Below are 18,131 nucleotides of genomic sequence, written 5' to 3'. Positions count from 1 at the left end.
AATATGTTTTATGTCAAGGTTAGTGGTTTGCAAGCCATAGAAAAAAAATTATGCTGCAAAGAGAAATGTGCTCCCTCAACTCCCAGCAGTACCAGTTCACAGAATAAGGATCAAGAATAATAATAAGGACCAATATAAGGACCAATAAGGACCAATAAGGACCAAGATAAGCATCCCCTGCATCTCCACTCCGAAAATTAATTCTGTGTAAAATCTACGTGCTATTGCCTGATTAAGCCACACAATTAAAAGAAGTACACTGATTTCCTAAAAGACAGAAGAGATTCTAGGTCTATTAACACGAACAAAATAAAAAATAAAAATAGTTAAGTAAGCAAACTAAAGTTTGAAGTTTGTTCCTGTTATTACCTGTTATCATTCTAACTATTCAAAACCAGTAACAGTAGTAGTCAGGAACATACATTGTTCACACCCCAATTTAAGGGCAGACCTAACAGCACTCCATGCTTTTCAGTCGCAATTGTTAAGATTTTAGGTAGAACTCACAAAATTTTTCTAGCTATTTCTACCACTCGTATCTGCCTTTCAATGTCTTACACGAGCAAATTAATTTTGCAAGAAATTCCTATTACATACCAAACTCCAAGCCTATAGGAGAATTCAAGCCATAGAACAGGCTAAGAACAAGGTTCTACCTTAACGTCATACTACATGTACTCAACGGCCTTTGGCACACCTCTTTCCATTGTATTCATACTGACCCAGCCCTGCTTGAAGTTAAAATAAACCATTACCCTAGCATTCAAACAACAGACTCAAATTCCATCTACTGCACACTGGAAGTGGCAGAATTACACAAAATTGAGTTTTGATATTGAGCTTGATATTTTCTCATTGGTACTTTACTCATTACATTAATTTAATTCAAATTAATTCCCCTTTAGAAGTATTACCCATTTTCTAGAAAAACTAACTCATAAATACATATGCATCATTAAAAAAAGTAAACTAAACTTTTTCAATATACCTAAGCATGCACTTCTTGAATCATTCTGCTATGTGCTGTGAATTCATCAAAATCTTAAATGGAGATGCAGCGGAGAGAGAAAAAACAATGTAGCCAAGTGTTATCAAATGTATATGCTGTTTTCTTTGTATTTTCAAGGATGTGAGATCGGATATTAACCTTAAATAAAGACAGTGACAAATTAAAATTACACAAACAATTATTTTCTGGTAAATAAAAACTGAAAATTGTTGACTGCTGACAGTACTGGACACACAACTGTAGTGGGCTGGTGCTGGCCACACACCAGGCAGCCACCAAAGCCCCTCACTCAATCCTCTGCAGCTGGACCGGGCAGAGAAAATATAACAAAGGATTCATGCGTTGAGATAAGGAGTGGGAGAGATCACTCATCAAATACTATGACAGGCAAAACAGACTCAACTAAGACATATTAATTATATTTATTACTGAACAAAATTAGAGCAGGACAATGAGAAGTAAAATAAACCCTTAAAAACACGTTCCCCTCACCCCCTCCCTCCTTCCCAGCTCTGCCTTCTCCCGCAGTGGCACAGGGAGACAGGGAATGGGGCTATGGTCAGTCCATGACCTGTGGCTTCTCCCACTGCTCAGGGAGAGGAGTCCTTGCCCTGCTGCACTGTGGGCTCCCCTCCCATGCAGACAGATCTCCATGAACTTCTGCAGAGTGAGCCCATCCCACAGGCCACAGTGCTCCCCAAACTGCTGTGGGGTGGTCACTCTTCCACGGGTGCATCCTCCAAGGGCAGCTGCTCCAGCCTGGGAGCAGGGCCCCTCCCTCCATGGGTGTCCCACGGGGTCACAGCCTCCTCCAGGCATCCACCTGCTCCAGCACGGGCTCCTCCATGGGCTGCAGATGGATCTCTGCATTCCCCATGGATCTCCATAGGCTGCCGGGGCAGGGCTGTCTCACCATGGGCTGCAGATGGATCTCTGCATTCCCCATGGATCTCCATGGGCTGCAGGGGCAGGGCTGTCTCACCATGGGCTGCAGATGGATCTCTGCATTCCCCATGGATCTCCATGGGCTGCAGGGGCAGGGCTGTCTCACCATGGGCTGCAGATGGATCTCTGCATTGGGAACATCCCCAGCCCCTCCTCCTTCACTGATCTCAGTGTCCACAGGGTTGTTCTTCTCACATGTTCTCACTCTGCTCTTCTCTGGCCACAATTACAACTGCACAATAACTTTGTTATCCCCATTTCTAGTGGGCCCAGCTTTGGCCAGCAGCATGTCCATCTTTGGAGCAACCAGGGATTGGTTCTGCCAAACATGAGGAAGCTTCAGGCAGCTTCTCACAGAAGCCACCAATGCAGCTCTGCTGCTACCAAAAATGAGGCCATGTAAATCCCCATGTGTCCTGGTTCAGGGCAAATTTGATAAAGAATCTGCAAAGGAGGGCCCCTCCAGAAAGCAAAACCCACACGGCCCCTCCCCCCGACCGGTTCGGGAAAAAATTCCTTGGAGAGAGGTGGAAAGAACCTGTTCATTTCAGGCACAGCACCCCCCAGCACACAAAATGAACAATACCCAATGACAGCGCTCTGAGAAAGATGACAAAATCAGAAAGTCTCTTTCGGGGGTGGTTGCTCTGTTCTCAGTCCCTCCGGCCTGGGCCAGCTGCTGCAGCCAACGGTGTTCCCAGGTCCCAGGCCGGAGCAGGTTCGAGATGGTCACAGGAACAGGAGAGGAGAAACAGTCCAGGAAGGGATGTGGACTCTTTAGCTAGACCTAGCTAATAAGCAGAGGCCAAAGCAGAGCAGAAGCGAGAGCAGAAAAGAGAGCAAGCAAAGCAGCCAGCTGAAAGCAAGAAGTGAAAAACAGCCCTATGTACTGCTCATCTCTGTGTCCCTGATAAGAGAAACCCAAACAAAACTTCCACTCTTCAGAGCCGGTCTTATAGGCACAGAACAGATGAATGGGGATACAAGCATCATAACGTCACCCCAGGACATTCCACCCCTTATCCCCATATCAGCAACATACTACAACACATCATGCATTATTCATACAAAATTTCCATCTGTTTCCCCAAAATTACAAGCAATACCCATCATGCCTTCATCACATCCCCACACTGGACCACTGAATCCAGGCTCTATATTACAGAGCTGCAGGATTCCCCCTTTTCACTTTAGTCTCTTAAAGCTCCATCTATCACTTGCTCAGACCTTTGACACTTACACATTTCCTTCTCCATCTTCCACTTGCCCAGACCTTCCACTCTTACACATTTCCTTCTATCTCATGTCTGTATGGTTTAATGTACAGACAATGGCAGTAACATCCAATGAACAGTGATATTGCATATCATTCTTACCCCACAATCAGATCTTCCTGAGGTACACATCGTGTTGTTCCATCTCTTCCCACCATGTGCAACCTGGTCCCTGAGCAAAGACAACCCCACAAATGGGTTTGTCTGTACTCGAGGCAGAATTGATCCACACAGTCTTCCCTAACAAACCTTTGATATGTACCGCTGGGACTTTGTCTCCTTCTATTACATTCAGGGACTCAGACTGGACAGGACCTGCTCGGTTGGTGGAACCTCGGGTGTTGACTAACCAGGTGGCCTTTGCTAAATGCTGCTCCCAATTCTTGAAAGATCCCCTATCCAAAGCTTTCAACTGGGTTTTTAGTAGTCCATTGTACCTCTCCACTTTCCCTGCAGCTGGTGCATGGTAGGGGATATGGTACACCCACTCAATGCCATGTTCCCTAGCCCAGGTGTTGATAAGGCTGTTCTTGAAATGAGTCCTGTTGTCTGACTCGATCCTCTCAGGGGTGCCATGTCTCCACAAAACTTGCTTTTCAAGGCCCAGGATGGTGTTCCGGGCTGTAGCATGAGACACAGGGTAGGTTTCCAGCCATCCAGTGGTGGCTTCCACCATGGTCAGCACGTAGCACTTGCCCTGGCGTGTCTGGGGCAGTGTGATGTAGTCAATCTGCCAGGCCTCCCCATACTTGTACTTGGACCACCGCCCACCATACCACAGGGGCTTCACTCGCTTGGCCTGCTTGATGGCAGCACACGTCTCACAGTCATGGATAACCTGAGAAATACTGTCCATGGTTAGATCCACCCCTCGGTCTCGTGCCCATTTATAGGTGGCATCTCTGCCCTGGTGGCCTCTCTGCCCTGGTGGCCTGAGGCATCGTGGGCCCATCTAGCTAGGAATAACTCTCCCTTATGTTCCCAATCTAGGTCTATTTTGGACACCCCTATCTTTGCAGCCTGGTCTACCTGCTCATTGTTTTGGTGCTCCTCATTGGCCCTACTCTTGGGTACATGGGCATCTACATGGCGGACTTTCACAGGCAGCCTCCCTACCCTGGTAGCAATGTCTTTCCACTCATGAGCAGCCCAAATTGGTTTCCCTCTACGTTGCCAGTTAGCCTTTTTCCACCTCTCCAGCCATCCTCACAGAGCATTGGCTACCATCCATGAATCAGTGTAGAGGTAGAGCTTTGGCCACTTCTCTCTCTCAGCAATGTCTCGGGCCAGTTGAACAGCTTTGAGTTCAGCAAGTTGGCTTGATCCACCTTCTCCTTCAGTACCTTGTGCAACCTGTCGTGTGGGGCTCCATACGGCTGCTTTCCCCTTCTGGTTCATCCCTACGATGCGACAGGAACCGTCAGTGAAAAGAGCGTAGCGTGTTTCCTCTGGTGGCAGTTGGTTATAGGGAGGGGCCTCTTCAGCACGTGTCACTGGTTCTTGTTCCTCTTCATCTGTGACACCAAAATTCTCACCTTCAGGCCAATTTGTAATGACCTCCAAAATCCCAGGGCGATTCAGTTTACCTATACGGGTGCGCTGAGTGATGAGAGCAATCCACTTGCTCCATGTAGCACTGGTGACATGGTGAGTAGAAGGAACCTTGCCTTTGAACATCCACCCCAGCACTGGTAGTCGGGGTGCCAGGAGGAGTTGTGCTTCAGTGCCTATTACCTCCGAGGCAGCCTGGATTCCTTCACAGGCAGCCAGGATTTCTTTCTCTGTTGGAGTATAGCTGGCTTCAGACCCTCTGTAGCTACGACTCCAAAGTCCCAGTGGTCGACCCCGAGTCTCCTCAGGCACCTTCTGCCTTCCAGTGGTGGCTTTTGGGTCTTTGAAAATCCTTTTGGGTCTTTGAAAAAGACTCCAGGACAAGCCATGGTTCCCGGCTGCAGAGTAGAGCACGTTCTTCACCTCTGGTCCTGTCCTGACTGGGCCAAGGGCTACTGCATGGGCAATCTCCTGCTTGTTCTGGACAAAGGCTTGTTGCTGCTCAGGGCCCCACTGGAACTTGTTCTTCTTGCGGGTGACCGGGTAAAGAGGGCTCACGACCTGACTGTACTCTGGAATATGCATCCTCCAAAAACCTATTGCACCCAAGAAAGCTTGTGTCTCTTTCTTATTGGTGGGTAGAGACATTGCTGTAATCTTGTTGATGACATCTGTAGGAAGCAGACGCCGTCCATCTTGCCACTTCACTCCCAGGAATTGAATCTCACGAGCTGGTCCCTTTACTTTGCTCTCTTTAATGGCGAAACCAGCTCCCAGGAGGATCTGGATGATTTCCTTCCTTTTCTCAAACACTTCCACAGCTGTGTTCCCCCACACAATGATGTCATCAATATACTGCAGATGTTCTGGAGCCTCACCCCTTTCTAGTGCAGTCTGGATCAGTCCATGGCAGATGGTGGGGCTGTGCTTCCACCCCTGGGGCAGTCGGTTCCAGGTGTACTGCACTCCCCTCCATGTGAAGGCAAACTGAGGCCTGCATTCTGCTGCCAGAGGAATGGAGAAAAATGCATTGGCAATGTCTATAGTGGCATACCACTTTGCTGCCTTGGACTTAAGCTCATACTGGAGCTCTAATATGTCTGGCACGGCAGCACTCAGTGGTGGAGTCACTTCATTCAATGCACGGTAGTCCACAGTCAATCTCCATTCTCCTTCAGATTTTCGCACAGGCCAAATGGGGCTGTTGAAGGGTGAGTGGGTCTTGCTGACCACCCCTTGGCTCTCCAGCTCTCGGATCATCTTATGGATGGGGATCACAGCATCTCAAGTGGTCCTATACTGCCGTCGATGCACTATGGAAGTGGCAATTGGCACTCATTGCTCTTCTCCCGTCAGGCATCCTACTGCAGATGGATTCTCAGACAACCCAGGCAAGGTGTTCAATTGCTGGATGCCCTCTGTCTCTACAGCAGCTATTCCAAATGCCCATCTGAGTCCTTTTGGGTCTTTGAAGTACCCACTTCAAAGGTAGTCTATGCCCAAAATACATGGGGCCTCTGGGCCAGTCACAATAGGATGCTTCTTCCACTCATTTCCCGTTAGGCTCACATCAGCTTCCACCAAAGTGAAATCCTGGGATCTCCCTGTCACACCAGCAATAGAAACGGACTCTGTCCCCACATGTCTTGATGGGATTAATGTGCATTGCGCACCAGTATCGACCAAAGCTTTGTACTCTTGTGGTTCCGATGTGCCAGGCCAACGAATCCACACAGACCAAAAAACACGATTTTCCCTGGCCTCTACCTGGCTAGAGGCAGGGCCCCTCTAAGCCTGGTTATCCTTCTTTCCCTGGGCGTATGTTTTGGATGTTCCTTCGAGGGGATCAGACATGTCATCATCATCATACCCGGCAGTTCGGCTACGGGCAACTGGAGCTGCTTTCCTTCTGGTGGCTTCCTTCAGTTCACGCACTCGTCGTGCCAGAACAGCAGTAGGCTTCTTATCCCACCTTCTCATGTTTTCCCCACAATCACGCAGGTAAAACCACAGCTCAGCTCGTGGGGTGTACCTTCTCTCACCATCTGGGAAACGTCTGCCTTGCATACCAGAACCTCCGATCTGTAGCGCTGAAATTTGGAGAAGGTCTTCTTTAATCTCCTCTCTAAGCTTCTTACGGTTCTCCTCTATCTCATCCTCTAAGTTCTGCAGACGTGTTTCTACCGCTGCGATTCTCGCATGTGTCGGGCCATGTACAGCATCTGCATATGCTTGGAGCTTCCTTGCCATGTCAAGCACAGTCTCATCCCTCTCATCCCTCTTCATGATGGCTAAGGCAGAAGCATATTGGTGCAGCCCAAGTCGTACGAGTTTTCGCCACATCACAGGCATGCATGGTACTAAGTCTGGGTTCCTACTTGTTACATCATCTGAGAAGATAATCTCTGCCACTGCCATTTCTCTCAGGCGTTGGATCCCTTGCTCTATTGTCTTCCACTGGGTTTGCTGCATATAGAGATCGTCTGTGCACAGGTATCTTTCTGCTACACTTCTTAGGACCCGTTCCCAGAGGCTGTGAGAGTTAGCTCCCCTCATCATTCCTTGGTCTATGACAGGATCATGTGACAGGGATCCCAAATGCCTGGCTTCAGTGCCATCCAGAATTGTAGCCTCGCCTGCAGCATCCCAGAGACGAACCAGCCAACTAATTATGGATTCATCAGACCTTCGAGTGTAATCCTTCCATAGGCCACGAAGGTCCTTCAGGGAAAAGGACTCAATATTCGCATCTGATCTTGCACCTGCTGCTTTGACTCCTGATTTAATGTCAGAAGGCATTGAGATTCCTTCTCCTTCATCATCATAATCATCCACTGGTCGATTGGTCTTGTCTGTGCATTTCCCACTTCTAGTGCTGGTAGCAACAGCCATGGGTTTAGATGCTGGCTTTGAGCCTGGAGTGTTGGCTGCAGCCTGAGTCACCGGCACAGTTGCTGATTGATCTCCCTGCCCCCCTGCCTCTGTCTGCTGCCCGACAGTATCTAGCAGCGTGCAATAAGCATACACCAGGGCCCAGCTCACTGCAATGACCTTCCTCTCCTTAGGCTCATCCTGGTACTTCTCTTTCAGATATTTCCCCACCTCAGCTGGATTCTGAATTTGTTCATGGGGAAAATCCCAGACTATAGGGTCAGAGAATTCCTTCAGGATTTGGCCCATATCCTCCCATTTCCCACACCGGGGTTTACTCCTGAGTCAGGGGTCTCATCAGCCCGTATAGAAATGTCAGCCCTCATTCTAGAGAAGCAGCAGGCTGTATAGAGGAAGGTTACCAGATTGAATACCAGGAAGATGGTTTCTTTAACATTGAGGGGAAACTGAACATCCCTCACTAGTGATGCAACTGATTCATAGAAGAAGAAGGAAAGCAGAGGCTGAAAAACCTCATTCCCTCCTGCTCCTCCTGCAACAAACTGGATGCATAACCATAGCCATGAGCCATTCATACCTGGAGCAGACCCTAGCATGTTTATAAACTTCTTGCACATCATTGCCACCAAGCCCAGCAGGATAGCTACTCTGGTCACTGCCCCTCTGATGTAAAAACTATGTATTAGGGGCAATACTAAAGCTATTTCTGGATAGAAAATAAACCTAGGGACCAGAGAGGTATTAAAATCTCAAAAAACCCTAGGGACCAGAAATGCATGCAAACCTTCACCCCAATTGACATTATGAATTCAAAAAGCATGACTATTAGCTGATTTAAACGAACAGAGAGTAATAACAACCAAAATGCAGTCAAAACAGGGTTTTTCCACTCTCTCTCGAGCCCCACATTGGGCGCAAATATTTTGTCCTGGTTCAGGGCAAATTTGTTAAAGAATCTGCAAAGGAGGGCCCCTCCAGAAAGCAAAACCCACACGGCCCCTCCCCGCAACCGGTTTGGGAAAAAATTCCTTGGAGAGAGGTGGAAAGAACCTGTTTATTTCAGGCACAGCAGCCCCCAGCACACAAAATTGTCTGAAACTAAATTGTCTGAAAAATATTGCATGGACAATCTTGAAAATGTCCTCTTTCTCATCTTCAGTAGTCAAGCCTATTCAGTAACACAGTTTAAAAGACAGAACTTCAACATAGAGAGGCTTATTTTGAAAGTCACTATTATAAGAAATTACCAGGAGAACAAGTCATGTCTTTCAAGTTCACAATTGTGACAATTTGTTGAGATGGGTGTCAGTAATTCCTATTTGTTTCAATGATCTCCGTAACACCATTACTTTTGTTCTCTTCTAGACAGGTATCTCTTTTCTTAGTAAAAGTAGCAAACAGTGTATCCATCATTCCCAAAACTTCTAGTAGCTCTTCTTGATAGTCAATTTCTTTTCCAATAGCTTGCTGGAGTTTCAAGAACTGTTTATCAACTATTGCTGACTGCCCAACCACAGGCTGATAAATGTCTATAAAGAAAAATATCAGTTAAGAATCCATAGATGTATAAAAAGGCAAAAATTATATTAGCTAGTTAGAGATACATTTAAGGATTCTAGCAGAAGTCCAACATTCTGAAAAAATAAGACAACTTTAATGTTGTCTGTTCTGAAAGCATAAGCTGTATGTACTTACAGCAGCAGTATGCCAAACTCACAATACCTCAAATACTATTTTTACATCACTAAATAAGAGGAAGCTATTTGTACTATGTAAACACAGAAACATGAAGTATCAAAGGTACTTAGAGACCACAAGGAGCTTCCTGCAGCCTGTGCAAATCAAATCCTGACTATGGTCAAAGTTATCTGGAAATATCTCTTTTTTGGATCATTCTCTTGACACTAAGACCACAGATATAAACAGAGCCATTAAGGTTTGGTTTCTTAAAAATGCAGCACTTTCAATCTTATTTGCAAGCTAGCTATATGGCTTTGAGAATCTTTTTTGTATTGTCTTACCAGTGATCATATCGGCAACAATAACCAGCACAGGAGTAAATCTAGGCTCAATCACACGCCTGCAAAATTAGAAGACATTTCTATTTTACTGGTTTTGTCAACTGTACTCCACCACCAACAAGCAGCTTTCTCACACAGGCATACAGACAAATTTTTCTTGATGAAGAGACATCACAGAACAGCAGTCAGAGATGCAAGTCAAAAAACCCCACTTATGTGGTATTTACCCTCTTCCTTTCAGGAAGCCAGCAGGGGCTGGAGGAGTGTCAAAAAGCCTTGAGTACATAAAAACACAAATTTCATCAAGGAGACAGAAAATAACAGACTAAGGGTAGAGTGTTTAGCAAAGAAGTAGAATAGCTCATCAGTAAAAGCATTCTGTGCTAACAGGTGAACTGTTTCAAACCTATCCCAAAGCCTTGGTATCAGAATAGAAAAGACATGTGAGATTTCAGGAGTACCAGTGTTCTACCAGTGATCTGTTGAAACTGGTGAGTAATTAGGGAACAGAAGTGTCAAAATAGTCAGAGGGAGCTCATGTTAAAATAATACCTTGCCACAAAGGTAAGCAGGAGATTAACTTGCTTCTCATCTCGGCCTGCAAGTGCACTTCTCAGTGTTCCTCTGCGATGCAGCTCCTGCATGACTGCAACCGTGACTTCAGGGGTATGAAGCATGATGGGTGGCTGGACACATAAAAGAAGAGTTTAGTAGCAAAGCAACATCTTTTCACACAACACTGGTGTCAGCAAAACCAAAACAGAACCCAATTTAAGACTCCTTTCTAGTTATACACAAAAACAAAATTAGTGTGACATACAGGGAAAATTAACATCAGGTGACGCATAAAACTCTGACAAGAAGAAAAACCAATGCCTCACCTCGAGTACTGCATCAAGAGCCTTGGAAGACTGAAAGCTCCTCAGCAGCTTATCATATTTTCTCAAAACACGTTTTACAGGTTTACTGACACAGAAATCTTCCTAGAATTCAAAAAAATAGTTCACAGTAAGACAAACACACACACACTCACATAATGGATTAGACACATTTATCATTAATAATTTTATATATCATATATAATTATATAATACATAAATTTAATATAAATAAATTTATATGTTATATTTATATATTATTTTATATAATATTTATATATTATACCCTTCCCCTTCTCCAATTTAGCACATTCAAATACACCAATTTTTCAGAAATGTTTCAGGACATATTTTCTTACCACATACCTGTTTTGGCATGTAACTTCTTCCTTTCACATAGGTTCTATATGCTGGTTGTCTCTTCTTTTGAGAGTTTTCATTCTTTTCTTCTGGTTTTCTGTGTTTAACATTTAGCACCCCATTGGTCATGCCTACAACTATGGTTTCATCTTCAGGCTAGCACAAAGAAATTCAAAGAGTTAGGACCAAGTGTTTATCTGTGCTCTACCATGCATGTATGTGCTCTAGCTACACATTTTTATAGTTTAATGTTTCATTACAAGGTTTCATCACAGTATCATAGATGACTTAATGTGGAATGCACCTTTTTGAGGTTCCATGATTGAATACTTTGTTCAAGGCAGGGACAGCTTCCAGGCAATGCTCATAAGCAACATTACAGACTGACTAGTGAATCAATCTCAATGATGCATTAACACCCTTCTGTAACTATAAGGTTTTGTTTTTTCCAACAGCATACAACTACCTTTGGCTATTAGGTACCATACAGCAGGCATGAACAGAACCTATAAGAAAGCAAAGCTACCACGGAACAGCAGGATTTTGAGAAATAACTGAAAGTTGTTCAAAACACCAGTCATTGGTTTACATAATTTCACTTATATAATGAAGCAGGTGTAAATTTCACCCAGAAAAATTGTGGATGCCCCATCCCTTGAAGTGTTCAAGGCCAGATAGGATGGCGCTTTGTGCAACCTGGTCTAGCAGTGTCCTTGCCCAGGGCAGGGGACTGAAATTAGATGACCTTTAATATCCCCTCCAACCCAAGCCATTCTACAATTAGATGATATAATAAAAGCCTACAGAATTATGACAGGAACAGATGGAGATCAGCTGATGAATGGCTCATTTAAGGGCATCAACTGAAGGTTATGAAGATTCAAGTGGAACAATAGGGAGCAATTCTTCACACAAGTATCAGAAATGTGGAACTCCTTATCAAGGAATCTAGGCAAGGTTTCAAGTTTAATCAAGCTCAAGGAGAGACTGAACAGGTTTATGCAATAGTAATTAACTGAATTACAACGAAACTACACTTTGATGAGTTAATTTCTCATCTGAAAATGGAATTTGGGAGAATATCAACACACTTGCTCTGCATTTAGTTTTCTAAATGCATTTCCTTATGCAGCATGTGGATTCAGACCCACCTTTGATTTGACTCAGTAAAGGCATTATAATGTTCTTGTATGACCATTTAAAATTCAAATTTAGTCAACAGAAAAATTCCAGTTTAGTCAACAGAAAACAAGATCATACTTCAAAAGATGTATTATACACACTCTAGAGATGTTAAACTACAGGTATTGCATATTTTCCAGATGCCATAGGGTCTTAAAAGGCTATGGATTCTTCACTTCAAAAGAAAAAAAAAATCCAAATTTATTATAGCTCAGCTCCCTTGGTAATACAGTAGGAAATGAAGACACTACCCACACATACCTTCCACATTCCAGCAGAGAAGGACAATTAGCAAAGGTAGTAAAGATCCCTCACAGGCCCATTCACATGTCCTTCAAAGGCTACATAAGGGGGTAGTACATGACAACAGTATTGCTTAAAAACTGGTGCCAGCCTCCAAATTTCAGGCCAGCAGATAACTTATACACTGGAAATCAAGTGTTTCTGAGAAGCAAGAGTCTCTGCTGTCTGCTTCCAAGAGACACCTTGACAAACAAATTTGTTTATGCTCACAACCATCTTCTTTCTTCCTCAGACCAACCTGACACAAACTTTTAAAGCAAGTTTACATCCTATTCTGAATTTCTCAACAAATTGACTACTTTTTTTTTTATTGCTGCCATGCGAAAGGACTCACAGCATTCCTGAAAGGCAAAAGGTAAGAATAATAATCTTGAAGTTGAAGGACCACCTTTCTAAAGTGAATGCTTTCCCTATGATGTACATTGTCATTCATAAACACAAGACATTGCACTGATCTAGTCAGGTAACATGGTATTTGAATCTATTATGCTTAAAAACTGTTAGTGTTTGTTACTCAGGAGAAACATATTCAACCCTACTTTGCACGTACACCATTCTTCTGAAATACCCAACAGCCAGGAAAGCAACAATTATTTATTTTAGTGACTTAAAAGGTATCAGGAATTCACTTCTAGTCTAGGAAGACTTCTAATGCGCTTACCGACAATGCAAGACTGAGGATGGATGTTGCATAGTTGAAGCTGTGGACCACTTTGTAGGATGTAGTACTGTAAATCTTCACATGCCTACACACAAGAGCAAAGATAAAAAAGCTGTTAGTAGAGATTTACTGTTGTCACTTTACAGGAACCTCATCACTCTCATCTTCTACAGACCATTCAAGGAAACTGAGAATTAATACAATGCTTTCCTCAGACTACCATTGAGCTTCTTAGGTATTACTCCTGCCGCAGTAATGTTCTGTTAAAAGGTATCCACAAGTCAAGTCAGGAGTGCTCTTACCTCACAAAAGGTGAAAATGGGGCAAGAATAGAAGAAGAAATTGAAGGCAGGCACAGTGATTATTTGAATTCAGAAATGCGTATTAGGAAAACATTGAGAGAGCATCTCTCCAAATTTGTTCTTAAATTTTAAATACAAGATCTACTAGCAGTATCTGGGAGTAAATCTGTACATACTCTTGCATCCAGCTGCCCATTAAGGATTTGGTTGGAAGCATGAAATATTTAACAAACTGGAAAACAAAGTAGTATCTTCCAAGGACAAAAGCTAGTGTTATGTAATTGTAAAGCCTGAGGTAGCCTAGGCAATACAGGAGGGAGGAGGAAAACAGATCCAGTGTCATTTCACATCACTTGGTGTTCCTAATGTCTAATGTCTCAGACACAAGACACCAACTATCAGTACTCATTAACTGAAACCAAATGAAAAAAACAAAAAGGTCATGTTCACAAGCACTCCTGGATACAAGAAGCAAAAGCAGCGAGACACAAAACCCAGGCTTTTAAAAAGCGAATACTAGTACATTTTCAGATATTTAAACTGTGTTAAAGTTAAAAATAGTTAAATTCCAAAGACTGGAAAGGTCAGTTTAGACATTTAAAAAACTGAACCCTTATTCCAAAGTTCCCCATATGCATTCCCAAACGGCACACACAATCCCTATTGATATTCAGCTTAGTAAGAGGAAAAGGTTAAATTGTATCATAGTATCATAGTACAGTTTGAATCATAGAATCATAGTACACTTTACTGCAAAGAGATTAACAGTGATGTGAAAAAATACTTTTCAAAGAAAAAAGGTCCTAAAGAATGGAACCATAAGGAAGCCACAAAATATACCAACCTGTCGAGAGATCCTGACAGTAACCTTTGTCCAGAGCTGTTCAGGCACAAACAAGTCACAGTTTTATGGTGATTTTTAAGTGAAACTAGTAACTGTCCACCTTTTAGTACATCCCAAACTTTGACATATCGACCTCCTGTGAAGAGGAAGCACACAAAACATACACATGTACATATTTATGCTTCTCTGAAGAAGTTTTCTCAGAGTGATGCTGTATTTCCTTCACAAGTACCTTTACCTCCTAACACTTTTCTGTACCTACTCACCATTCTCTTCCATTTTATCTTCAGGCACAAGCCTGCTCTTTTTTTAGGCCATTCTGAATGGACCTAAATGATTCAACCATTGTCCAATCATACTCATTACCAAAACAAAAAAAAAAATCTTTAAACTATGGGGTTACAGTACCTCTGATGGAATAGCAACAAGAGACTAAAAAAGCTTGTCAACATGATGAGAAAGACAGTCCCACCCTTTCAAAAGCTAAGTATATTAATTCCTTCACTTTAGAAGTGGGCCAATTAGTCTGCATTTTGTTATAACAAATTATATTGGGGGCAGGGGGGTAGTGGAAACAACAAGAATATTAAAACAAAGACAAAAAGGAAAGACCCTTACTTGCACTCGCCACATAAACACAGATTCTGACAGAAGATATTTGAGAAATCCAACTATTACATCACTTACCACTTCATTACCAAACTAAAACAGCACACAAAAAGCAAGGAGCTGAAGTATTCCTCAAATGAGGACCACAGAAAATATATCTGATTCAATTCTATAAATTCTAATTCATAGAATTACCTGCAGATACCAGAAGTCCACCAGATGGAAAGAGAAGCACACTCTCCACAGGATGGCCGTGCTCTATCGTCATGACACTACTCTTTGTTCGTGCATCAAACAGTTTCACAGTGTGATCATAGGAACCTGCAAACATCAGCATAAATCAGTTTCATAATTTCAACGAGTTCAAGAACTAAAACAGCTGTGTACTATCATCTAAAGGAGTTCCTGGCTAATAGCAACATGTAAAAACACCTTGTGACTTACCTTGGTTAGTTTACAGCCTTGTGGCAACAAATTTTCTAATTCTAGCCCTAGCTACACGTCAGGTTGTAAAAGTAATTTGTTTTCATTTCATTTCACTTCCATGAATGAAGTGTATTTATAATAATAAATATCAAGCAACCTGATGAAACCTAGCTTCTTGTGCCTCATTAAAAAAGGAATACTAGGTTTTTTCCAGTTTTCCACAGACTGATACAAAACAATTGCTAGGAAAACCAAAAGCAGCTGGTTCCAAGAAACTCCACATGACCTCACAGTTTTAAGTGTACAGACTAGAGTCCTGCTCCAGAAACTTGGTACAACATTTCAGTCACTCCCTGACTAAGGATACATTCACAGTATTTTCTTTCACAAGTTCTGTTAACTCTAATAGACTAAACCATGAAGATGTTAAAACTCAGTTCCTGCAGTTTCCCCTAGAACATCAGTGTCAAGCTTAAAAAGCAAGCAAAAAAAGGAAACAATAAAGCAGGTATTGCACAGGCAGACTGATCCTTCATGACTAAAATGCAATAAACATGACCCTACTGTATCAAAAACTATCTTTCAGCATTTTTCTTCGACTCAATCCAAAATAAGTAGAAATAAAAAACCAAAACCAAACCTGTTATGAAGACATCTGCATTCACTTTACTTGCACAGCCACATCTCACATAGTCAGTATGCTCACTGTAAGAGATGATTTCTGTGGCACTTGGAATATCCCACAATTTTGATGAATAATCATCACCACCAGAAAATATTCGGTATTTATCAGACAGGAATCCCACTAGATGAACTGGTCTAGAAAACAAAGTCCACAACACCCGAAGTTAAAATATATTCATGTTTCAAGAAGAGTTAGTTTGTATGAAGAGTTTATTAAAGTCCTCCAACCTAGAAGTGCAGTGTTTAATATCAGAACTTGCAAAGCCTCACTTTATAACGCCAAATTTCAAGTATGGCTGCTTTGAACAATCTTCTTGTCTTTTAAAATCACTACTGAAGTCTTTGTTATCACTGTAATAACCCAATGGGTCTTGCCAGAACACACACAGGTGTGTTCTGTGCAAAGGCAGGTGTGCACAGGTATGAAGTCAGCCTAGCCACTGGAACACCCAATTTGCAAAGAGACCTCAAACAGAAACACTCTGAAGGTCAGTCTGGGTATTTCCCACTGAAAGGGGGATTCTTCTTGCTCTACATAGATAAAACACAAATCGATTTTTCATAGCACAGAAGTCTGTTGAGGCATTACCACTGTCTTCTCCTCACTGATACATCAGAACTCCTAATTTCTTCCTCACCCCATACTACCATTATGCACTTCTTTGGTTTTGTTTTTGGAGCTTTTTAAGGAATTCCTGCTTTTACTGGTGTATTTCTTCATTGTTTTTGTTTATTTTAGAACTCTTTTCCTACCAGCATCAAATAAGATGTGACTATCAATGCAATGTACCCGCAAGACAGCATCTACACAACATATTGAGACACCTATGTGAAAATGTATTTACTCTTCTACATACTTGATTCATATTTAGATTTTTTTAAAAACTCACTCCCATTTTAAATTTAACTTAAATCTACTTTTCAGTAAGATCTCCACGAGACAGTCAAAAGCGACATAAATCAGTTCTACTCAGATTTTCAGCAGCATGTGAAGCAGACATACGACTATAATTTAATGTAAATACTGAATATTGCTGAGGCACTTGAGCGGGTTGCCCAGAGAAGATGGGAATGCCCCTTCCCTGGCAGCATTAAGGCTAGGCTGGATGGGACTCTGAGCTGCCTGGGCGCTATAGCAGCAGGCATTCCTGCCCTGTGGCGGGAGGGGTGGAACACGGCGATCTTTAAGAAACCCCCCCGGTTGCTTTAGGATGCAAACAAAACAAAACAGTCCTGCCTTACTTGGTATGACCCTCGAACTGCCTGAGCGGGGCCTTGCCGCTGATGTCGAAAAGGGAGATGCTGCCGCTCTCGCTGCCGGCGGCCAGCAGGCGCCCGTCGTCCCTGTAGGTGGCACAGTACGCCGCGTCCCGAAAGCGAGAGAACGTCTTGATGGGCTCCTGCGAGTAGCGGCCGTAGATGTGGATCTGCCAGAACAAGAGGGAATTACATCTCCTGGTGTCATGCCAGTTGAAGAACAACAGCATAAAAGCCTCCGAAACGCCACTTACCCTCGAGGATGCTGTGACAGCGTAGTTATATGGCGGGACTGGGGAGAAGTCAATTTTATTTACTGCACCGAATTCCTTTATCTGAACAGGTGTCTAAAACAGTTGTGATAAAGATCGTTAAATACACATAAGGACACAATCAAGTATGAAAGCAGCAAAATAAAAGCTATTTTTCCTACAAAGAATTTAAAACTCCGTAAGAATCAAAACGTTTTTTAGGTGCAATGATAACGAGTTTCACTTCTGACAGGCCACTACTGTTCTTTTAACTTTTTTTCCAATTCACTCATTACAACTTACCCTTCTAATTACGTGCTCTGAACTTAAAAACTAACTCATACGTGTTTAAAAAAAACATCATTGCACCAAAGTAGTAAAAGAAGGCATTGTGGGCCAGTAACTGCGACTGCTGGGCTTCCTCCTACCTTGTATCCCCGCCAGTACAGCGTGTCCTGTGTGATCTTCTCCCCGAGCTTGGGGCACGCCTGGACCACTACTGGCTTGTACGCGGCCATGATGCGGGGCCGGGCCGGGCCGGACCGGGGCAGGCCGGAGCTCAGCGGGAGAGGCCCGGGAAGCGGCGGAGGCCCGGGAAGCGGGAGAGACCCGGGAAGCGGCGGCGGGCTCGGAGCACACGCGACACGCCGCGCCGGCCGCGAGGAGAGACGGCGGCAGCACC

The 18,131-nt window shown here is 43.4% G+C and overlaps 1 protein-coding gene across 2 annotated transcripts; it reads right to left on the bottom strand.

The window, feature by feature from the left end:
• Window positions 1–8,893: 8,893 nt before the first annotated feature.
• Window positions 8,894–18,098, bottom strand: UTP15 (UTP15 small subunit processome component). 2 transcript variants are annotated; one of them, XM_054281418.1, is made up of 12 exons: window positions 17,878–18,098; window positions 17,453–17,545; window positions 17,184–17,368; window positions 15,898–16,076; window positions 15,027–15,152; window positions 14,223–14,358; window positions 13,077–13,161; window positions 10,937–11,086; window positions 10,574–10,675; window positions 10,245–10,378; window positions 9,693–9,751; window positions 8,894–9,200 (listed from the first exon to the last, which is right to left on the bottom strand). In XM_054281418.1, the coding sequence occupies exons 1-12, from the start codon at window positions 17,965–17,967 to the stop codon at window positions 8,977–8,979; spliced, it is 1,563 nt and encodes a 520-aa protein (XP_054137393.1). In that variant the 5' UTR covers window positions 17,968–18,098; the 3' UTR covers window positions 8,894–8,976. The 2 variants fall into 2 exon arrangements, with proteins under 2 accessions (XP_054137393.1, XP_054137385.1); XM_054281410.1 differs by having other exon boundaries at window positions 17,184–17,545.
• Between the last annotated feature and the right edge of the window lie 33 nt (window positions 18,099–18,131).

Source organism: Melozone crissalis, unplaced genomic scaffold, assembly GCF_028551555.1.
Source record: "Melozone crissalis strain CALT ecotype California unplaced genomic scaffold, PUWL_Pcris_2 ptg000005l_1, whole genome shotgun sequence".
Taxonomy (NCBI): domain Eukaryota; kingdom Metazoa; phylum Chordata; class Aves; order Passeriformes; family Passerellidae; genus Melozone; species Melozone crissalis.
Note: the sequence above shows the minus strand (reverse complement) of the source record. Positions and strands in the feature narration are given on the sequence as shown.